At 37.6% G+C, this 25137-nt stretch overlaps 1 protein-coding gene across 1 annotated transcript in view; it reads left to right on the top strand.

The window, feature by feature from the left end:
• ttll7 (tubulin tyrosine ligase-like family, member 7) overlaps positions 1 to 25137 on the top strand; it is a 61286-nt gene that overhangs the window by 8586 nt on the left and 27563 nt on the right. The window contains exons 6-11 of the mRNA XM_055164669.1: positions 354 to 570; positions 2770 to 2934; positions 5929 to 6087; positions 19003 to 19097; positions 21079 to 21226; positions 22027 to 22100. Of these exons, the coding sequence (XP_055020644.1) occupies positions 354 to 570; positions 2770 to 2934; positions 5929 to 6087; positions 19003 to 19097; positions 21079 to 21226; positions 22027 to 22100 (858 nt within the window). The remainder of the gene's footprint in view (positions 1 to 353; positions 571 to 2769; positions 2935 to 5928; positions 6088 to 19002; positions 19098 to 21078; positions 21227 to 22026; positions 22101 to 25137) is intronic.

Genomic DNA, 25137 nt, shown 5'->3' with positions numbered 1-25137 from the left:
TGTGGAAAAGTATGTGCAGAATTTGAGTCTTATTGGACCTATTTTGTGTGAACATTTTATATAAATTAACTTTTCAAACTGAGGCAAACCAAAGCACACCTGGATCAGTTCAATGTTAACAATTTAAACAAGCCACACTTCACAAATGAAACTAAGAGTACATTTTCTGAAAACTCCACATCTGTAAACAGTTATAGATGCTTTTCTTTATTACATGATACATTCAAAACATAATCTATCATATTCATGACACCTCCTATAATCCCATCTATCAGTTTTAATTATCATTCTTGGAACTATATTTTTGCTACTCCCACCTTTATAGAGAATTAATCATGTTTGTGTCTCCCCAGGATCTCACTTATCCGTAACTGTGAGAAACTCCCAGCCCAGGAACACTTCATTGTACAAGAGTATCTGGACAAGCCCTTCCTAATGGAGGGCTACAAGTTTGATCTCCGCATTTACATCCTTGTTACGTCATGTGACCCGCTCCGCATCTTTCTCTACAACGATGGTCTAGTGCGCATGGGGACAGAGAAGTACCATGCACCCAGCGAAGCCAATCTGGTACGTCACTGAAACTATCACAATAACATCTGATCTAGGCTTGTCACAATAACAACACTACAGTATATTGTCATGCTATATTGCTTCAGGGAAATATAACAATAAACGATAATACTGAAACTACTTTATGCTACTGACACAATAACAGTGAAGCAGAATAATCCCAATAAACCACTTAAAATAGACAGTATCATTAAAAGGCCTGAGCTGCAACCAGTAAATAGCAGAATGAACCAATAATTAGCCACAGAATTCATTTATCTTACAGCTCAAATAATAAATAATTGTGCAAAAATGTCCCCATTATGGCAAAGAAATTGTACACACAATAAATATTAAGGCCCAAAAATTATTCCAGCTTTCATATATTGAGCGATAAGTCAATATTGTAAGCATCATGACACAGGCCTAATCTGATCATAGATTACAACTGTTTTAAGAATGATATATGACAGTAGTAGTTGAAGCACTCAGCAAATCTGGAAATTTCATTGAGTTCTAAAATTGCCAATTCATCTGCAAGTAGAAAAAAGTCCTACATGACACCTACACACTGTCTACAGGTTGTATCTTTTTATAAAGTCAGTGGTTTCACATGTTTGTCTCCATGAAGAACTTACTTATCATGCATTTTTTCAGGTATAGAGATTTCTTTTGCTCAAAAATACCTTGAAAAACATGTTTTATTTTGTTTTTTTTACTGTAGAGATAGAGAAGTGTAATGCCATATTATGACACATTCCAGACAGGGCAATCTCATCTCATCTCATGCAGATGGCAGACTCTCCACCAGAAATGTTGCATAGTGCACCTTTAAATTGACTAACTATAGAGTGCTCTTGGCTGCTGCTTTTTTTTTTTTTTTTTTTTTTTTTTTACATTTGTTTATGTGACATTTTACAACATATCCCATAAGACTAGTAAAATCCTCTGTAACAGTTGTCCAGTAAGCACACTCAGCAATCATATAACCAAATATAAAACTCAGCATATGAACACAGACCTATAAAATGAACTGAAATCTCTTAATAACAGCCCCATAAAGTTGTACAGTAAATCATACATGGTTCCAATTTATATGTTGAAAATCGACTCTCATACACCTGAATGCACATGACAGATGTCTCCTTTAATATCACGCTGCTCATATTTGCCTTGAGGTTGTGCACCTGCTGAAGCACAGTTACTTGATCTGATCATGGATGTCCACACACACAGCACACAAAGCTTTCTATCAGGCCCGATTCTTATCTATAGGGTGAGCACAAGCACTCCACCACACCTGACCATCCACTGCCCCTCCAATGTGCATTGTCTCACCACATCTGTGAGACATGATGGGGTGCCTTGGGAATAGAAGTTCAATGCTGGGGTGAGCCATATGCCAAAAAATGTACATCATTATTTCCTTTGAGCCATATCACGATTTTGATTTTAATGTAATTATTGTACGCTTAAAGTCTGTATAATGTGTTTAAGTGGTAAATAAAGTTCTTTTCTGAGAGTTCATATTTCACTATGATTGGTTATATCACCTATGACTCACTCAAAACCTTAGGGAGGAGTGGGTGTGGAAAAGTGTCTGTGTTTAAGCATAGAGCTGCATTTGAATAGAGAAACACTGATCTTACAGTATCACCAAAATAGCATATGACATGGATAAGATCATGATTACATTTTTATCACCACATCACCCATAGATATTATAGTCTACAGCTCTCTTTCCTTTATTTTACATTAGCTCAGTTGGTAGCCTGTTTGTCCTCTGATCCGAAGGTTGGCGGTTTGAATCCAACTTTCACATTGTTGGTTAAGCGATCACATCCATACAATACTGTCTTGTGTCCTTGGGCACTGGGCAAGACTCTTAATCCACCTTGCCCCTAGTGTCTGCGTACAATGGTATATGAATGTGTGTGTGAATGGGTGAGTGGTTCGTTGATATTCCTTGAAGGTGGAAAAGCCTCCACACATCTGAACTAGCCAGTAAATTGTCTTGGTCACGCCACTTGTTCATATATAAAATGCTTTTTTAAGATATTATTATGGATACTGTATGCTGTATGAGTCAATAGTACACAGTCCAAGGCCCATAAATACTTTGTTAAGCAACCTTCAAACAAGTAAATGAAGGACAAATGATACATAATTTAATCTGTTTGACCACATTTTCTCACCATGTTCCTTTTTTTTTCCCAGAGCCAACTGTATATGCATCTGACCAACTACTCTGTCAACAAACACAATGAGAATTTTGAGCGTGACGAAACAGTGGACAAAGGCAGTAAGAGATCCATCAGCTGGTTCACTGAATTCCTCCGTGCCAATGATTATGATGTGGCCAAGTTCTGGGGAGACATTTCTGTGAGTCCTCTGCCCATCCAGATACACCCATACAGTACATATACATATATGATAGACTGACAAATGATAGCCATAAACCAGGAAGGAGCTGTACCAAAATAAAAGACACCTGTATTTCTAACAAGACTTGGGTACATCCGTAGTAGTAATCTGTTTGGCCCGTACATGTGTTTCCTCAAAAGCCCCTTCATTCTTTGCAGGGAGCATCACAGACCAGCAGGGTTTGATATGATTTACTTTGACAGTAATTCAGCAAGCATTTGGGCTTTGTTTAACTCCAGGAAGAGCTTGGCAAAAACATCATTCCTGGTCGGTGAGCTCTTGGTATCTGAGGCTATAGTCAGCTTTTCCAAAATCACTGTCTGTTTGGAAGATCTTCATCCTCCTCCTTTACCTGGTTTACACATAGTTTCCCATGTTTTTCCGGACCTATTTCCTGAGTCTTTTGTCTGATTTGTTTAGAGCCAGTACATCTCTTCTAACGAGATTCAGATTTTGTTTTTATTCCACTTGAACTTTTTCGGTCTGGAGTCATTTGGTTGGATGATCCCTCTGTGCCAATACTGTGCTGTGTTTTCAGTTGTTCAGCACCAACTTCACAATCTGTTTGTTTGCCCCGCCCAAGGCAATGTTGTACTCCCTTTTAGTTGTATTTTTTATCATGTGATGTCCAGGCTAAAGTCTAAGCTCTTATTTGACAGTTGCTGTCAAGTCATACAAGACTGTTTTCTCACTCATTTAAAATGGAGGGTGTTGGTTGAGAGATCTTTACTAGAACACAGGGGCACACACTATTAATTTACAAACATTTGTATGCAGTATTTTTTATGTTTTTCAAATAGAAAAAAAACAACTTTTAAAGTGTTATGAAGTTAAATATTTATATATAAGAATATGACTTTTTTTTTCTTAAATGTTTGGTTTGATTCAATCCTTTCATCTGTTCTCTTTTATCTCAGTTTTTTTTTCTTCTTTTTTTCATAATTATTATTGATGTTCTCTATGAGGCACAGGGCAGTGTAGGTGTTGTTTAGTATTTTTCTGATGACAGCTATATTAAAAAAGCTATACAGTACCATATTTTTTATTTAGCAGAAATAAATTAGATTTGCGGATTTACTTTATCTATACCTATACTTTGTCTATCACATTAAATGAAAGAAGAGGATTGGGAAGAAAATATACTTATGAAATCCATATGGCTGCAGTGAATGGTATGATTACTAGTTGTTCGTACAGTTCTTGTCATTGTGCTGCTCCCTTTTTTATGAACAGTTTAGCAGCTACCAGTAGTCGCATGGGACATTTGTCTGTTCCTAACCAGCCCCATAGTGACTGTAGTGGTCAGTAGTGTCTCCTTAACCAGGGACACAACGGCAGTATTACACTCGTCAAGATGCAACCTTGGGAAGTAAAGAACTGCTGGGTTTCAGGTGACATTATAACATTCTATAGGCCAATAATATTTAATACAGATGGGGGAAAATGCAGATTTCTGTTGTGATACAATAGGTTCATGGGTCTAGTCACTAATCAGGTTTAACATTTGTGAATTTACTTTTTAGATATTTCAACAGAAAGTACAGTTTAATCAGTACTAAAACTGTCTCTTGCCCCCCCCCATCTGGGAGTATGACATCATCACACTGTTGCAACACTACTAATATATAATTTTTATTACTTATGTATGGTCAAAAAAATGCACACAGAATGACTGTTCGATTACCTGGATGCAATAGTGTAAAGTAGTATATTCATAGCTTCAAAAAACAGCTCCAAATGCATTATTATAACCAAATATGAATTGATGTGAATATGGTATGTGTGAACCTACATTTGTTTGTACCTTTAAATCTAAATGTGAATTTAAGTAAGTAACAAGCTTGCCTGTATAAGTGTAAAAATATGTATGTATTTTATGTCAATTATTCAAAGTCATGCACATTTGCTAATAACAATGAATTGTAACTGTTGAAATCTAAATGACCCGAGCAGGAGTAGGTAACAGGATGCTAATGGAGATTTAAGTAAACAATAAACAATAACTGAACAATACTTTGAGAAGTGTTTTAACCCTAGTATACAAGTACACACAGTATTTTGAGCTTTTGAAATTGGGCCCCAGGATAACGTAGGGGAAGGTGGCAGAAAGGACACACAGACTGCAGCATGCGAGGGGGCGGGGGCTGTGAGGGGACTCGGGGTAAATTTGGGAGTACAGTGGGAGCAGGTGTTTGTACTGGGCAGCCTTAGGGTCACACTGGGAAATGGATGGGCTGGTGGATGGGAGTGCGACAGACAGGCCCGATAGAAAAAAAAAAACAGAAGCGGGGCCATTTGCCTTATCAGTCAGTGGCCAGACGACTATGGCTCTCAGTCTCCTGTACCCAGCGGTCAAACGGGACTGGGCAAACTGCAGGCCAGACGCACTTTGTGAGCTCTAGCTGGTGTGGTGTGGGGCAGCTTTGTGTACATGTCACTGTGTCTGTTCAGAATACACAGGAAAGTGCTTTTGACAGTGACAAAGTGGTGAAATCTGTAGATTGTTTATTTCTATTGCCTTAGGGTGATGATCAGGTGGGTGGTAATGAGTTTTTTTGTTTTGACTTTAGTAAAGTTATTTTAACAGTGCGTGCCTACATCCTGTATTACAATATGTTGTTTTCATCGGCTTTCTAACGCCTTCCAATCTAAGAAAATAAAATAATTACAAAAGAACGTAAAAAATACACTATAATTTTATTTTTATTTTGAGCATTGTCATGGCAGAACAAACAGAAAGTAGTACAGAAATTAATGCAGTCTGTACTATTTGAGTCTGAGATTGAACATCGATGCTGGAAATGTCATGGGACTGATTTTAACTCACTCATAATTAACATACTTGACGATTGACAATCAATAAATCCAGTTAAAAATCTTGTTATTTGGATGAAAACTAAGACATTATACCTGATTTTGTATTTCATCTTTGTCTGTGTCGTTACTATCCAGGAGCTTGTGGTGAAGACCCTGATTGTGGCCGAGCCCCATGTGCTGCATGCTTACCGCATGTGCCGCCCTGGTCAGCCACCAGGGAGCGACAGTGTCTGCTTCGAGGTGCTGGGCTTTGACATCATCCTGGACCGCAAACTCAAGCCCTGGCTTTTAGAGGTAAGAACATTTTTGTGTGTGCTGCAATGTGGGATGTGGTTGCATTCAAAGATATAAACTAATATCTGTGGATGTTAAGTCTGCTAATTAAAAACAAAAACACAAACAAAAAAACTATACATTTCCTTACAAAACCCCCCAAAAAAAACAAAACAAGTAATACATGCGTTCACTCAGTCACAGAAAGTAAAGACTACTGGTAAAATAAAATAATATTATTATTACTACTTATTTTGATTTTTTATTACTGAACCAAACTCTTCATATACTCACAAACTACTTCAATTGTCTATTGCCCCTAGACCGAAAACGCATGTGACGCACAAAACACAAAGAACAGATCATTAACTTGAACTGTGTAGGTTATTGTCAATGTATTTATCTATTAATTGACTCACGGTCCATTGTCTTTGTATAGTACATATCATGTAGCATTATTCTCATTCAGAAAGGATGTTCAGCGACAAGCTTCTCTTGTCTCTCTGTCTCTTTTGCTCCTTCTAAACTGAAGTAAAGTGCCATTAGACAGAGGGTGAGGCTGTTTGACACTGACAGAATAAAGCATAAACAGTGGCGTATTTCACTTACACAGCGCCAGCCTTGGTGCACAGAAACATGTGCACAACACCCACGCGGCCGTCTCAAGTATGTATTTATGCACCTCTGAAGGGAAGGAAAGGCGCGCTCCTATGTACAATCAAGGAAACATTCAAGCTGGCAATAGACGCTCAGCCACACCAATGCTACAATTACATGCTTGTGTGCACTCTTACATACCCATACTTATCTATATGCCTCTGTGGGGAAATAGACCCCTTCTGCTCGTTCAAAGGTACACGCATGCATTGTACAGAATATAGGTCAGGACAGCAGATTGACTATTAGGATACCTCCCCCAACTCCTCTGTCTCTGTCCTCTGTCAGTCTCTCACTTGTCAGACTTGCTAGTTTAGTCCACTCCAGGTTTTCTCTCCCACCTTCCCCATGTCAAGCAGTCAGTTAAAGCATGACCCAAATCCTTTAACCCAAAGTGGCTGCGCGCCTTTCCCCCTTTTCCCTCAAATTGACTCAAGGATGGGAAATGCCTCCGGGATAATTGTTTGTTTTTCCCTATCATGCCAACCCAAAATAAATCGAGCGTTTTTTCAGAAGCGCCTGATTTGAACAGAAATTGAGTGACATTTCAGAGTTGGGTGGTGTGTTTAGAAGAGCTATCTTAAAAAGTTTTAATGCTTTAACCTGAAGCGTTTATGTGCAGTTAAATAAAGTGTAGACTTATTTTAAAAAGCACCTGTTTACAACTTTACACTATACATTTGCCTTTACAGTAAATGACAAAAGAATGAATGTACTTGCTCTGACTCCTGTGGTAGACTGTTTTGGGTGTTTTTTTAGTTGTGCGCATGTGCATGTAAATGTGTACGAGACGTGGCAAACAGCCGTAAATGCAGTTGTTCCACGCGAGCGGTAATGATCCCCCCTGTGCTACTAGCAACACTCTATAACCCTCATCAATTAACAACCCACTCACACAGTTCTGCTTCTCTTTCACGCAACATTTACAGCCACTATCATTTATTTCCCAAAATTCAACTGATTAGTCAGGGGATAGTTACAAGAGCAGACCTCCGTTTCCAATGCACACTACTCTGAAAAAAACTTTTGCAATTCTAGTTCTTTAACACCAATTGTATTCACTTGAGACAAACAGACCATAGAGCAGCCCTGTACACAAAAAAAAAAGAAAATTATATATATATATATATATATATATATATATATATATATATATATATATATATATATATATATATATATATATATATACTGTCAAAGCCAAGATACATGTCATTTTATTTTTTAAATAAAAAAAGAAATACTGGTAGATTATTTCCTTGATATAATTAAAACATTTTAAACAGTTAACAAGCTAATACTCAATAAATCAAAGTGTCAAAACTAGCAGAGACAATTTGTGTGAATGCATCATTTTAACAACAGAGATTTTTATTTATTTATTTATTTTTTACGGTGGGCTGGCTGCTACACTCTACACACAATACTCCCCGTGGCAAGCCCCGCAGGTTCAAATTAACATTTTCAGTAGATGACTTTGCATAGTTTTGTGGTAAATTAAATTGGTTTTGTCCTATTACACCCCCCCTCCCCCTTTGTCACCACTGGTCATTCAAACGATGCAGGAGTTGAAGCAGAATCCTATATGCCAGGTTTGCATTACATTTTTGGACGTTGCCTCTCGAGTTTCCATATTGGTGTCACTGTGAATTATACAATGCCATGCCTCGCTGGGCCTTCACCCAGACCACTGCTCCGCCACCGTCGCTCTGTTTTACTCTTTCAAATGTCAGAGCTGGTTGTTGGGCTCGCAAACGTCCCGGCAGGAAATGAATGTTCAACCTGTGTAAACTCTGAGCCAGTCGGATACCAGAAGGTTAGATGGTATCGTATAAAAGAAAGTGTCAAGTGGTATTAGCTCTGTTTTTGTGTGTGCATTTTTCTCTGTCATTACGAGCGTGTGCAGAAGCTGTTAGAGGATAGTGATTTCTATGAAAATCTATGAAAATCTGCTCCACTATGGGCTTTAGGTGTGATCAACCAGCAAAACTAAATGGCTATAAAGAAGCTAATTCATTCTTATATTCTTTTTCTGTAACATGGGGGGGTACTCAAAAATTTTGTATTTGAAGGTGTAACTATTCCGGTGCAGGGTCCGCTATTGGCTTCACTTGGAATGTTCCACAGTATGGCATTAAACTTATGTATCTTGAGGGGGCAAGGAAGTAATGTCACCAGGCTAGGTTGCAAGTCAGATCTGTGGAGAGGCAACATGCTCACATTAAGGTATAGTTCAAGGTTTTTTTGTCAATAAAAATCCTGAATCAATGAACGATAGATACGCTTAAATTCATACTGTGGAAAATTACAGGTGAAACAGTAACATGTTCCTGAAGACAAGCATATGGTTGAACAACCCACCACAAAAGTAGATTGATCCCACAGTCTACTTGATTTGGCAGTAATGTAAACCACTCTGCCACTTTTAAAGATCATATTTTGAATTTCAAAGCAAGACACAATGATAATGCAAATACCTGGAAGGACCAGCACACACCTGCTAAATAGCTTTCCTCTTGGGTGAAAACAGAGAAGGCAAGAATGATGCTTCCTAAACTCTGGAAGGTATCAAGCTGGCCCATTGTACCTCGCCTAAAGTAAGGAAAGAGGAGTAGGTGCAAAGAGACAGGCTTTTGTGTGATCCTTATCTTAATTCATCTGGGTTTTCAACACAAGTTTTGGCTCCTATTGACATTCAAAACATCAGAGCTACATTTGGGGAGCACACACTCGCACACACTCGCACACACGTACTCTCATGCTGTAACTGGAGACTTTCACTTTCATTAAAGTTGGCCAGACGGCATCTGTGTCTTGTATAGGCAAAGGCGTTTCATTCAGCCATGCTCTTCACATCACATGTACACATTGTATTTCAAAGATTCATTGCAACTTGACATTGACTTATTTACTTTCTCAAACTCTTAATCCAATTTAGACTAGTTAAATTGACTCTAAATCAAAACCATCCCTTCTATTTCTATATTTATGGGTTTTGTGTTGTATTGCATTGTGTCTTCATAAGCAAGTAAAGATTTACTGTGTGTGCATACAGACGTCACCATAAAATAACTTATTTATTATTAGTTTCACTTCATTTCTTTGTAATCCAATAAAACAAGCAAAGCAGCATCACTGATCTTAGGAAGTCATACAATTAAACGAAACATTTGTGATTTACATCCAAAATCATGTACTGAAAATTGTGGTTCAGAGTTGCATCCATGGCAGGCTATCGTCATTACGACACCTGTACCTCCCTTCTCTCCCAGTCTATATATATGCCAGCTTGACAAATCACATCAAATGGAGTGAGGAGAATGACAATGAAAACCTCAATGTTTGGTGGTGATGGAGCAGGACAAACGAGAACATAAATACAAAAACCCTTTCAATTCTCTGACTCTAACAAGCTGAAATTGAACACCACACAGAGAATGTATTGTTTTCATGTGGTTTTCCTGGACTGAATTGGAGGCAGGCGACACTATATGAATTCTTTGTTTCTTTGCTGTCACCCTGCCATAAGAAACACATGTTGTAGTGACCACAGTGATTTTGCCTTTTTATTTATTTTTTAGTCTTTTTTTTTTTTTTTAACTCTTTCTTAATGGCACCGTAGTGCTCAATCTACCAGGAAACGCAGTTGTTCTCCTTAAAATTACCACTATGATCAATAAAATTAAGTGTCTAGAAATAATGGATTATACTATGCACGGTGATTTCGTTATGACAATTTAAAAGGCTGTTTGAATGACTTTTTATTGTTAAGATGATGATTAAGACAATATAAGTGACTTAAAATTATGTCTTTGAAGCTATTATAAATGACACTGAGTTAACTGGTTTCTCCAGTTGATTTGTATTGTTGGAAGTGAGTTGCAGTGTGCACAGTGCCTGGCAGCTAATGAGGCGGGCATGCTCTGGTCTGGTGTAGGTCAGTGGTGGCACAGTTTGTTAGTGTTTGTCTGGACATTTACAACAACAAATCAAGAAGCTACAGACTGATCTTTCACCCCTGTTTGCTAGTTTGTCAACCATAGCCTTCTTCACTTCAGTTTTGTAACTTTGTCATGGCTGCACTTTTTATCAAAATTATTTTCTATAGAATCAAACTTTTGATTTTGTTTTACATTTAGTGTTGTTTCAAACCCAAACCTAAGAGGCACCATACTCAGAACAGATTTGATACTATAATAATTGTAATTTTCAACACAATGTAGTTCTTGTTTTTTTTTTTTTGTTTGTTTGTTTTTTGTGTAGTGGTCTTTCCCCAGTTCTGCTCAAAATCAAGACCAATGTAAAACCGTTCAGAAAACCATTCAGGCTAAAGTGCATATTTTGTCCTATATATGTTTTTTTCTTTCTTCCAGTATCAAGACTTGTTTAAAGTATTTCGTTTTCATGTTGATTGGTTTTGAATCTGAATATTTTAATTTTTTTAAATTTTGTGCATGTTAAGGGAAATTGTATGCTGCAATACAGCATGATTAAAAACTCTCCTGTGACTGAACCAGAAGCATGTATAATCATTATTTTATACTTTAAAAATGTTCCGTACCCGACTGACAATTACATTCCTTTCCTATGCTTAATAATTACTTTTAATTAATCTTTGCCTCATTGTTGAAATCATTCCAATGTTTCTCTTGGAAGGGATGTTTTTCCTCATTTGAACCCTAGGTGGCAGGAGTTAGCTGTGGGTTGCCTTTTTGGGCATGGTAAGAGGTTTATTAAAGAATAATTAGAATGATGTATGGCACTGTCTGTCTCTATCCACATCCATTTTCCCCCAACATGACTATTTCATGGAATAAGTATCAAATTAGGTGCGCACGGGCCTCGTATGTGGGGCAGTTGAAAACGCACCCCAACATTTAGTCATTTATCATCAGGCATGTATGGCAGCAGTAGAGGGAGCAGGCCTATGTTCACATATGTGATTTTGGGACTGGCATATACTGTGCGTGTGTGTGAGTGTGTGTGAGTTTACAGGTTATTGAAAATACCATATATTTTTCATGCATGTTTGCAAACAGCCTAAAGGTGCATTTTTCGTAGCAAAAAGCAGTATTCTGACTCCTATATTTGAATCTTATTTGCATATACTTGCTCTATAGTTTTCTCTTTTGCCATAAAGGTCATGCCTTTGTTTCTCCTCAATAAAATATAAAACATTGTCTGCCAGCCAAGCTGCCCGCAGGTCAACTACATCATAACAGTGTGTGGCTTACTGTATTCTCTTGAGACAAAAAAAAAAAACACATTAAAAACTGTTTAATCAAGTATTTGAAAAATAATGTTTCTTTATTAGATGAATGTTATCTTTTTGACTTTGAGTAGAAGCAAAAAAGGGTTATGGTTGTGTTTGTAATTACTTGTTAACTACTAATTTTAATATTATGTCTACAAGTGTTACTTCCTGTTATAAAGAATACTCTTACTTATTGCACTTATTTATAGTACTTTGACACAAACAATACCCTATTCAGTTGCTTAATACGTTATGAAAATAAACATTATATAGTTTCCCATGTAAAAGTCAATTGTGTCAATTGAGTTAGCTGAATATGTCACAAGTTCAAGGCACAAGGCAAGGCACCCATTATATCTGAAACACATAAAACTAAGTCTGGCCACTTTATCTTCAGACAGGTCAACCGGACTAGTGGCTAATGCTAATCTCTGCCCTCTCTAACTCCCAGGACTTTTACTGGTGTCTCAACCTGCTCAGCTAGAGTTTCCCTGTGTGCGCCGGGACCAGTAAAACCCAGGCCAAAGAACAAAACAGTGATTGATAAGACGACTGAAACAAGAGCACGTCTTAACCGGGCGGCTAGCTGTCTGTCTTTCTGTTGCTGCATGGACTACTCCTCTCTCTCTCTTTCTCTTCCTCCTCCTCTTCCTCCTTTTCTCTCCCTCCGTCTCTCATTCTCTCATTGTGTGGCAACAAACAGTCCATTCTGACAGCGGTTGAACTATGCTGATACCCTTGTGTGCGGGGCAGGATTGGGGGAGCCCTGTCAAAGCAGTAGTTGTTTACACTCTGCCAGGAATAATAAGAGCGGCTGTTTTTTTCTGAAGCGATTAATCACCGACTGGCCCTCGTGCTGGCCTGATGAGGATCGTAGACACAGAAAAGATGTCGATGGGGTAAAGCAATTTGTTGGTGAAAGAAAGCATTTGATTGGTGGTGATCCATGGCAGTAGAGCTGTGATGTTAGGGCTAGGTTGACACCAAGGGGCAGAGAGAGTGCAACAAGGAATTATAAGCACATTTGATTTTAATAAGCTTCAACTAAAAAATTGAAATGATAGCCTTTTTTATGAAGACAAATGGCAAAAATTTGGTGAATTGGGTGATGTAAGACTAGGCCTGTTATAATAATTACTGCATCGAACGTTCAACGTGTATGATAGATGGAACAATAGTTTTTAGAGGTCAATATTTATTGTGGTACATTTTTGTACTAATGGGGAACTTTTTGTTATTTTTTTCTGTTCTACTATTACATTTGAGTTGTAGAGTGTTGAATAAATAACTCCTTATGGATACAAACTAACTGCTAATGTGCTAATTTTGCTATTTATATATTGCCTCTGAGGTTTTTGGGGATATTCCTGATTTAAGGTTATTGTGTTGCATAAATTACTTTCAATATCATCGTTTATCATCTATATCTCCTCTGTGGATATATCGATCGTCAAAATTTGCTTCCGTGATTGGCTGACGTAAGACCTGCATAGCTGGGTTTCAGATATCATCACATATCATCATTATTTAGGCTAATAATATTTGATACAGATGAGGGGCAGCTAAAATCAATATTGTTAAAATGTGGAATTATGTTGTAGTGTAGAGTTCTGGGGTCCAGTCACTAACAGAAATCAAAACCAGAAATTTTTGATATTTCTCATCAAAATACAATGTAATCAAAAGGGAAAACTGGCTCCCGCCACCATCTGGAAGCATGACATCATTCTAGAATCAGAAACCACCAGTGTGTGATAAATAGTTTTTTATTACTACTGTATGTGTTTTTATTATTCTGTGGAAATCAATTTGAAATAATGCTTAAAAAATATTAGTTTGGTGTCAGCTTTTGCCACTCACTCTCATCTGTAACAAATAAAACCCCATGTACCAAATATCTATCAGCTACACTTCTGATATTTTGGCCACAGTTAAATGATAAAGTAAACAAAAAATATTCAGATTCTCAATTTCCCCACATTTATTATGCAATTTACTCTGTGATTTTTAGGTTTCACTGATAGTTGTATTTGTGATAGAGTACAAACTTTGCTATCTTTTCATCTGAACATTTTTATTGAATGTGTCTTGGAGTGACAGAGGGCTTCTTTTACTTTAGGAAATAAAGGTTTTTGGAGCCTGTAGGGGTTCATTAGGTTCAGCCAGGTCTAACTTCCTGAAAGAGATGAACGTATGACAGACAGCAAAGGATTATGGGAGGGGTTAGAAAGGAGTCAAGGCATCATAAAAATGCTGATACATTTCACTAGTGATGTATTCAGATAGACATGATCCTGTTCATTTCACATTAAATCACAGATATTGTTGGGTTTGAGGCAAACGATTTCCTGATTTAAAGTTTTTTCTTCTCCACTGAAAAGATATAATATTTAGATTGGCATTGCTTAATTGCTTTGGCGATGGAGAACTGTTGGCATTGCTCGAAACTACTGAATTTTTACCTACTGTATGCAAGTTCTAGTTGATGAAATTTATTCGAGATCAAGCAATATGGGTTTTTTTTCATGGCCGATGCTGACACCAATTGTTTACAATTCAGACAAACCAATTGCAGATAAGCTCTGCTGATATTTTTGGGTCAGTATGTATGTCCAATTTTGATTATTTTCCACAAATTATGCTATTTAAATTTACTACAAACTTACCCACTGCCCTTTTGACCACAAACCTTAAAGAAAGCTATGTAGTCTCCCTTTGTGCAGTTAAATATTCATATTAAAGTGTTTAAATAAAGCTTTGTGTGTATTTTTAAGCAGCAGATTGACCAAAACAAAATATCAGCCAATTTAACAGCCTATCTCTAATATTTATATATAGTGTATAACAACATTTTATATTGGATAAAACTAAAATTATTATCCATATATTGTCTTGAAGTAAAGAAGTCAGTTGCTACTAAAATGCTAAATGGCAAAAATCTGAAATCTGTAATATATGTATTTGATTTGTTCTTCTGCTTTTATTTTCTGCCATTTGCAATATCTGTTGTATCTCTGTCCTTAACTGGTTTATTGGAAGTGTTAGAAGTGACCATTAAACTGTGATGCTATACTCGACAACATTTGGGGTAGAGCCACAGATTCGACGTAGAGTGTGAAATGAGAGAGAGCCAGTCCTGCTCCGTGACAGCCGGACTCACAAATCAAACCAAGAAATGAAGACAAGTAACGAGACAAGAGGCGCCCGGTTCACTGCTGCGCGCGCTGTTACCTATAGGCTACTGCTGCTCACTGAAGCCACTCTCTCCATCGGGGCTGTCAAAACCAGGGAGCGCTCTAAATGAAAACAGACCTTTCGCCTCTGTTCCTTTGTAGGCCCTTTTCAGTCGGTAAGGTATAGGTTGAAGTCCCCCGTCTAGCACACAGGGATGTATTGTGCGTTTCAATGGCGTGAGTGAAAGAGCGGTGAGGGATCCATGTGTTTTTCTCCTTGCTCTTGTGGACATTTATCACCTCACTTCAGCTCCTTCTGATAAATGGAGGCTGTGCAAAAAAACGCACACATTGCTGGATACACACAAAGCAAAAACAGTGGCCGCATACAGTTACCTTATGTTATAGATTGTGCACTGGTGAGTCCTCTCCTGGCTGGGCATAGGCCTGTCACAATAAAGAATTTTAAAGCATATATTGCTGCAGTAAATATAGAAAATAAACAATAATACTGAAACTAATTTATGACTCAGGAACAGATTTGAACCACAAAAACTATTCTAAATCTACAATATTAAATTAAATGTATAAAAATTATGAATATATTTATATATATATATATATATACACACACACACACACACATACACACACATATATATATATATAAAACATGAGGAAGCAATAAATAAACAACAGAACATGTTTAGAAAACTTTGTTTTTACTACTTTAATAGTTAGTTTGCATCTGTAAAGAGTCATAGAAGCTTGCACTTCAGTCTTTTATGGCTTAAATCTTATGGTATAGTCAAAAATAGTACAAAGAAAAGTACTTCTGATAAATATTGACCCCAAAAATATATTGTGAAATCATAGTATCATATAGTATCATGGTACCAGAACACAGTACTTCACAAACAGATACATAGCACTGGTATAGCAATGTTTTTGTCTGCATTCTTTATTCCCAAAATATACTTGAAAAGATTACAGTCTCAAAAATTGGGTAATGTGATTATTAACTCCAGTCCCTGGTTAAAACATGTCCGCAGGTGTACAGGTGCTTGGTTGTGATGTTAATAAATGCTGTCTTTAGTACGTGCAGTCCTCGCTCTAAAATACAGTACAGGGGGGGCTATTGTGTTGGGATTAGTAATGGTTGTTTAGAATCTGAAGATGCAGTGTTCCCATGCAACCTTTTGGAACACTTTTCCATTCTCATAGATGGTTTTCTCACTGTGCTTTCACTACTTTTCACCACTATTTCTGATTGGCCAACAATAAGATCTATAAATTACGTTAAAAGTTCCCATTGGCCCGGAGTTCTCTTCGTAAACACACTGGCGACCTATGATTGGCTGTCGTGCCTATGTGTGTGCCTTCGCTCTACTGTATCCAACTGGAGACAGGATAGCAGGACAGGAATGTGCAAAACGCATGGAGACACTAACACTTGCTTTGTCAGCACATAAAGGCATATTGACACAGTTAAGGACAGCTTATCAATTATCATTTCACATTTAGAGTGAAGTATTTTTGAAGTAACGGAGGGTAACGGAAAACTTGTACGCTTTTAATATTACAGAACAGTGTGATTATTGTGTAACTTTTCGGGTCTGCCACCATGGAATTTTTCACAGAATGTTTTTAAAGCTATCTATTTCCATGGAGACAAGCATTGTGCCAATTTACAGGTCCAGTTTGTGGAGAGGTGGCCCGTCTTACAGTGAAATGCATAATTTTCAAGGTATTGTTTTATTGCAAAACACCTATAATTAAATAATAAGCAAGTTTAATGCCATACTGTGGGACATTACACGGAAAGCATTCTCCCTAGTATATCTCCATGGACACCCAGGTGCTGGACTTGTACCAGAAATGTTAGATGGTGCACCTTTAATGAAGAGATGAAATGAATTATTTTGAGTCATCAGTCAGTTAGTATTAGGTATATTACACTATAGTATTGTATTATATTTTACATTGAACTATCACTCTGTATTAACCATAATTATTCTTAAGCATCCAGACAGAATAACCTACAAGACTGTATAATGGCTATATTATTCATATACCATACACACCAGTCCCTTGATTATACAGCTAATCCGATAACACCTTTGTGCTAACAGTAAACCCTGTGTGTATTCATTCACACTGATGCAATCTGTGCATCTTTATTAAAACAGTTTAAGATCCAGTAACATGCCGGAGCCTCACTGCACATTGTTCCTATATGAAAGGCAAGCAGGAGGCGGGATAATCTGAATGGTATTACCGGACTTATCTCAGCCATCAAGGTAGATCAATGCGAGGCGGCCTTTGGATGGGCATCTGTTGCTCCAGTATTTGAAGTTGCGTCATCTGGGAAATATTAGAATAACCTGTGCATTCACAAACCCTCAACATTTACTGGTCCTTTTGTTGTCAACACACGATCTCAGTCTCACCTGGGGAAGCAGAGAGAGAGAGGGGTAACAAAGAAAAGAAAGGAACAATTGATTTGTTGTGTCATGTGTAATAATGGATATCTGAATGCCTAGCACCCAGTTGGAAGTGGCTGTGTTAAGAAAGGCTGCTCCTGATATTTTTCCCTTGGTGATAGCTACTTTTTGTGCCTTAAATCACAGGTGGCATACTCTGTACCCACTCACTTGACTCTTTTGAATGGAGTGTAGTCTATATGTGGTAGTGGAGCTGAGCTGGGGTAATTTACTGATAAAGAGATTCCTGGTGTAGATGAGGCCGCTGTGCTTGAATATGCGAACTATAGCAGGTTCAAAGACGTCACCTCCTACTTTAAACATATATAACTGTCAACACTCTGACACTGACATTGCCTTTACATGAAAGTAGTGACAGTTCATAGGAATTCTTCACTGCTGATTTTGCTGGTATCACTCTTACTAGTACTCGTATCACCTCTACTACTACTTCTGCTGCTGTACCTTTTTCTTGTTTTTCTGTGCAAAGAGAAAACCTTGGTAGATTGTTCACTCACTGACTCAAAAAAAAAAAGCCCACAGTTTCATCCCAGGTTCCACCAGTGCTCTATTTGATTGTGTCCTTGGGCAAGGCACGACACTCACACCCCAAACTCTGTGTACACTTATGTTTGAAAATGTGTGTTTGAATGGGTCAATGCTTCCTACGCAAAATGTATCCATGATAAAATGCTGTTACTTCCTCAAAAACATAACTGGAGTTGAGTTGTTTGTTTCATTCGCACATGTTTGCGTAATCCTGCATTATGTAGTGGAACTTTTCACATTCACATCTTACCTTTGGTTCAATAGAGATTGGCAATTTCAGGACTGAAATTATCCAAATGATTCTAATAAAGGTGTATGGAGTTTAAAAACAACAAAGCAATACAAACAAAGCAAGTCCTGTATTTGGCTAGTACATAGTATCCCAAAGTACAACTCTTTTCTGTTTGAGAGAATAACTCAACCTAAATATGCAGGGTTTGATGAGGGAAAAATATTATAACATAGATCAGAAAACAGCATGATATTGGCACTTTAAACATATTCAATGGAGGTAAATGGTGTGTAATGCATATAATAATTTGTATTATCAGTCAAGGTTAGTTTGGTTAAATGTGACCAGCTTTTTTGCTTAGGCCTTTACCGCAACAACTTTTACTACTAAAACTACAACTGCTGCTACTACTATTACCTCTTGCTACTATACTACTATCGTATACTGGTTATTCAGTCAGTAGAGAATTGCTCTCAAAAGATTCTGAAGAAACATACCTCATTTATACTTCCCTTTCCCTTGAAAGGCTGCCCTCAAAAGAATACTAACATATCGCTAAAATGTCTTCTTGCATTCTCATCCGGACAGATCAATCGAGCCCCGAGCTTTGGCACCGATCAGAGGATTGATTACGACGTGAAGAGGGGGGTTCTGCTTAACGCTCTCCAGCTCCTCAACATCAGGTACTGTCCCCTCTGTGCTCCTACTGATGCATAAACATGTACAAGGAACACACGTAGTTTCCAACCAGGAGCCCATTAAAAATCAGCTTCAGATGCAAGAAAAGCTCAGAGGGTTTCATTTTAAAGGCCTGTGAATGTTTAAAGATTCCAATCGATTTCATTATTTTTCGCTTTCTCAACCAGCTTCAATACTTCAGAATTAATTTGACGCAACACAATTCACCTTTTATCTTGCCTTAGTTTCTTTAGTTTCTTTGGTGAAATTTCTTCTTGTGAAAATGTTGTGTGTTCAAAAAAAAAAAAAAAAAAAAAAGAAAAAACAGGAGATTGGGCTATTTTTTGGGCCAGAACACTGTCCTTGTAAATGTGTGCTGGTGTTGCTGCGCTGAATACAAAAGCGGATAATGGCGCAGGTAGAAAGGCCTGTCTCTTATCTCGTGCTTTGTGCATTCTTCAATCAGAGCCTCTGTTTGAATAGCTCACTTTTTACCTGAAAGTTATGCTATTTATGTTTGGAGAGTTGACATTGTTTTCTCTGCTTTTTATGGGGCTTTCTGTGATGTTCTTTTTACTTTGTTTCTCTGTACACACTGGTACTGGTCGTGGGTCTAATGTATTTTTCATATATGCTTTCTCCATGCTTGTATATTATGTCCCCTGGCTGCTGTGGGCCTCCCTGTTGATTGATCATCACATACCAGACCCCGGGAACTCGCCTTGTTTTTATTCTATTGCTCTTTGCACTTGTCCCTCCTCTTACATAGTCTAAATATAGTCCCAACTTTACAAAGCACACATGGAGAAACACACATGGATCAATTATGCCATGCCCCATAGATCTTATTCGACCAAGCATGGAGCACAGTGCCGTCTGCGTGCTGAAAAAGTCACTCTGTCGTCTTTACAATCTCCCACTGAAATGATTAGTTCCCCAGCTGATGTTTGCTGTTTTCCTACAGATTAAAAGGGGAGATTTGATTATTTCGTGGCAAATAAATGGTCTTCAAAGGCAGCATGGAGCTAGTTCCACCACACAAACAACTGAATGAGGGCTTTGTTCTGGCTCACTCTCTCTCCCCCATGTACAGAAATGGCTTTGAGTCCCTATAGGAAGGCCTCTATAGTTTTTAGTAGTAAGGCTTGGGCTCACAAGTTCAACTGTATCAAAGAGGAATCAATCCAGAGCCAGCCGGGCATGGACATTGATAAACCTGTGCCCCTCAACAGCACTCAATATCCAATTTAAAGGGCCAGCGACTGACTAAAATGAATTGCCCTTTTTGCCCAAACTCCAATGGGCCACTTGTTCAGAAATAGTTGTCTTTCCCTAAGTTGTGAGTTGGTTTGCATTCTCTGTCTATGTTGATTTTGTGGGACAGAAACATGTTCATGAAGAGAATGTTGTTTAATTAACTGTTAGAGTGTCAGACCTTATAATTTACAGTTTATTTACAGCACTGCTCTACTTATCTTCTACAGGTTTTCTACATTTTCAACCATACTTATGATTATTTAGTTTATTTAGTAATAGAGTTAGTTCTTGGCCTTTGATATGGGAGGTAGATGGTATAATTTTGCCACAGACTTCTGTTGCCTGGCCAGTCAAAACCACACTCTTTGACAATACTTTGTAAAGACAAGTGGATGTGGAACTGTGTCATGTCTCTTTTTTCCAGTAATTTTGATTGACAGACAGATTAGCCAATCAGAGAAACTGTCTGTTTGTGTCAAAATTAACAGGCGAAGCTCTAGACATGATTTTGTTTTCTTGTTGACAAGAAGTTGTCTGTGATTTATGTTTGTGTCACAAATTCTGGTGAAAATAGTAGACAGGTATTTTTAGTTGTGGCATTATTATGTATGTATTTTTTTGTTTATTTGTCCTTATTTGTCATGAATATGCATACACACATGATGTTAATTCCCATGATTGAAAAGGAGCAGATGGGAAGACTAAACATTTATTTGCCCCTTCTTTTAGAGCAAGTGATAAAAAGCGAAACCTGGCTCAGCAGAAGGCCGAAGCCCAGAGACGGCTGTACGGACACGGCTCCATGAAGAAGCTGTCAGCCTCCTCTTCTGACTGGGAGAAACAGCGCCACACACTGGAGCGGAGGAGAGAGGAGCTGGTACGCCATACTCCATTGCTGTTGTAGTAACATATTAACCAGGCAGTTAAACTATACATCCACCAATACTAGCAAGGTTCATAGCCTTTTTCCTGATTAGTCTATTTTAAACTATTTAAGAAGCCGTTTCTTCCCATATTTAATTATATATTTTTTTCCTTGTGTGAAAGAACAAGTGGCAGCTCCCTGTGCTTCACCTCCCACCCTCTCTGATTAGCCTTTTGATCATCCCAGCGGTAATCAGTGAGAGCAAGAGAAGATGGAGCACAAGCACTATATTTAAATGAACTACCTCCTACTTTAATGCATTACCAGCTGTAGCTCTTAAAGCATATACTGAAAGAGTTTAAACGCCCCTTTGCTTTGTCAGACAAGTGGAATACACCAAAGTGATGAAGTTATTGATTTAAGTGTTTCATTAGCAGAGGAAGAAAAATCCTTTGAAGTAGACTATATAACTTTTGTGGGGTGTCTGCTACCTGCCTGTCATCATAGAGATATTTTGCTTTGTCTGAATGGCTTCACAATATGGTACTAAACTTATCCTAAAGTATTTCATCAAGGGGTCAAAAATACTTTGAAAAACATACACTCATACAGTAAAAAAATCAAGAAAAGTTACCCAGTGCCCCTTTAAATCAAATGATTGTGATCATTTTTAATAACATTGTAATGCAAGTTTTCAATGCAGCTATAACTTTTTAGGTTTTATCAAACTCATTGAAATAATATCTTTGCCTAGTTTTTGCCCCAGTTCTATAATTATTGGTCCACTTTAGTTTATTATTTTGTTCTTGCAGAAAGAGAGGCTGGCACAAGTCCGCAAGCAAATATCCCGAGAGGAACATGAAAGACTACATCTTGGGAACTACAGGTGAGGCTGGAGATGTGAAAGGTGCTCAGGGCGCTCTGTTGTCTGTGACCGCTTTCAACAAAATGCATCTCAACTCTAACTTTTCTTTTTGGGGTTCTTCTCAGCTCCCCAGAGAATAAATAATGTTACTGTGAATAGAACAAAAGCACAGATCCAAAAGCACCTCATATCTTAAAACTACTGTGAAACGTACTGTGAAAAAGCTAAGTTTACAATAACTGTCTTTCAGAAATTTAAAGTAAGCTTTGACAATATCTCATTTCGAGTTTCGATTAAACAATTAATCATGATTAATGGCATCATAACCAAGCCACTGGCAAATATTTTCTTTCATTACCATTGTCGAGTAATCTTCTAGTATATGAAAAACTTTATGAACTTTAATTAAGCTATGGCGTGATGTGACAGCCAGATAAATATTATTTATTTATTTATTTATTTACATATTTTAGGGGGGTATAGATGAAACTGAAATTACTTATTTTGCTTATTACTTTCTCACTTTTATAAGTTTCTAGTCATGATTAAATTGTGACCTGAATCCCTTGCAATGTGTGTATACTACTTCTCTCCTCCTTTACTCTTTCTTATTTGATTTTTTTACCTCAAACTTTACCAAACTCCAGCCTGGACCTTGAAAAGGCTGTCAATTTTTAATAGCCACCCCACATATTCTCCAAGCTTTACTCAGCAACACCATGTTCTGATTTGCCACTTGTCCCTTATAAATTGTTAATATCCGACCTCTCTTGTCTCACCTCAGCCATGGTCATTTTTATCCAGCTCTTGCACTGGTTTTTGATTTCTTTCCTCTCTCACTGTGAACTCCGCAGCGCACACCTACACACATGCATCTCTCGCTAAACCTAAGCGACTCCATGTCTCATCGCTTGTCTGAAATGGCTATAGTCAGAGCGATGCCAGCCCACGTGAAGTGTTGTCACCTCCTTCCTCCTTTGCCCGGGCACAGGCAGGCAGACAGTCAATCAGACAGGCTCAAGTCTGTCTAGTGCTGCTAATAAAGGCCTCTTAGCATTCCACTGGTGTCCTGCCATCACACACTAGAGCCTGATTAACGCGTCCTATTACAGCAGTGGAAGTAATGAACATGGTTAACACAGGGCTATTAGAACGAGCTTACAAGTGATACACCGGAGTCAGGCAGCAGTAGCCCAGCGGAGATACGTGCTAATGCTTTTGTTATATTTCGAATGGGAATTTCATTGCTGTAATAATGCAGATGTGTAAGAAAATGTGTACTCAAGTTAATTAGTTGTTACTGACAAATTATTCTACTCAAGACTGAATAAAAGTCAAATTAAGATAACGTTAAAGATTGGTTAAGTCTTTGAAGTACCTTTTATTTTCAATTACTGCTACTAGGAATCCACTCGCTAATTATGCTACTGCTACTGTTACAACTTTTTCATTATGATGTTTTAGCAACTAATGTGAACTAATTTACATGTTATCTTAGTATTAAAGGCTTGTTGTTGATAAACCAATCTTAATAATCCTAGCTTGACAAAATATACTCTGGTTTGTGAACACTAGATTACAAACATTACAGTATTCAAACTACTAAATATTTGTGAGACTAATTAACGTTTATTTCCCTGTACAGTACAGTAATCCAATTTGTTCCTCTGAAAAAAGTATCCATTTTGAATAATTTAGGCCCATGTTTTTGTGTGGCCTCACAAACTGAACACCTCTAAGTAAGTGAACTGTGCCATTTAGCTACAATGACTAGAACTATTACTGTCTTTATGTGCATATTATAAAAGAGAAAGTATTAAAAGAGTTCAGCTGAGGTATTTTAAGCAGATCACTCTACCAAGGGAGGGAGGACAGCAGACAGTTCATCTCAGGATTTCACAGTTGCCTGAATAGAAATGCATAAAAGGAAAAAAATGTATAGAATTGGGTCACTTTATGAATAGCTTAGAAGTTGTCAAAGATGGGTGAACTAAATCCTAGTAGTACATTTCTAATAATTCTTAATATTACTGCCTATATTACTGCTATACTAACTACCTTTGAACCCAGAATTAATTTGTGATTGTTTCTTATCATTGTATCCTTAATTTATTGGGCTCATATTATGCATTGTCCAATCGTTTTTATAATGTTTTTTTCCTCATCACAAACATATTTTTGAGTTTTGTCAGTGTTGGTTTGTTTTGTATCATTTACACACACAACTTTAATACACAGAACCTGTGTATTAAGGCTAAGGAGTTCTCTTCTCAAGCAGAAAACCTTGTTGCACCTTGTGATGTCATGTGGTAATACAGGGAGTACTCCACTGTGTTTTTAAGCTTCATACACCTTCATTAGAAGTAGCATACTTCACGTAGTGCTACAAGTAGCATTTGTGTCATTTCAGCCCTGAAATTGAATATCTCTACCAAACAAAAGGTAAAAGGAGCTGTTAACTTGAAAACTACCACTACATCACAAGGTGGAACAGAGCATTTTGAGCTTTACAGATGTGTGAATGACACAAAACACAAGTCCAGGTATGTGTTTAAGGAGGTAACAATATTATAACATGGTTTAAGACTCACAAGAGTCAAATTTGTGTAATATAGGACTTTTAAGGTCAACTATCAGTTTGATCCCATGCCATAAATACATGCTACATATGGCAGATAGATAAAGAGAGATAAACCTGTTATTTTTAATTTATGAAGATACTGAGGCTATTTGTGTCACTGACCCACATAAGCGGTCTGGTATTCACATGCTTATTTAATTAATACTGTGTCATTGTTTTTATTCTGATAACCACGCAGATATGTTGGGAGGGATGTATTAAAAGGATAACCCTGAGGCGGTGTGTACATTTTCCTAATCCCAGCTGACCCAGTGCAAACATGGGCCTGTGTGAGTTTAGTCTGGACCAAGCATAAACTCTGTGGAACATATGAGAGAGCCCATTAGCCAAAATCATGGTAAAGTAATAGCAGCCAGCCCTGTAGAAGTAGTGTAAAGTATTAATACATTTTGTCAACAGACTGTCAAAATCAGGCCA

This window comes from Boleophthalmus pectinirostris, unplaced genomic scaffold, assembly GCF_026225935.1.
Source record: "Boleophthalmus pectinirostris isolate CB_2022bp ecotype Guang Dong unplaced genomic scaffold, ASM2622593v1 HiC_scaffold_7, whole genome shotgun sequence".
Classification (NCBI taxonomy): domain Eukaryota; kingdom Metazoa; phylum Chordata; class Actinopteri; order Gobiiformes; family Gobiidae; genus Boleophthalmus; species Boleophthalmus pectinirostris.
Note: the sequence above shows the minus strand (reverse complement) of the source record. Positions and strands in the feature narration are given on the sequence as shown.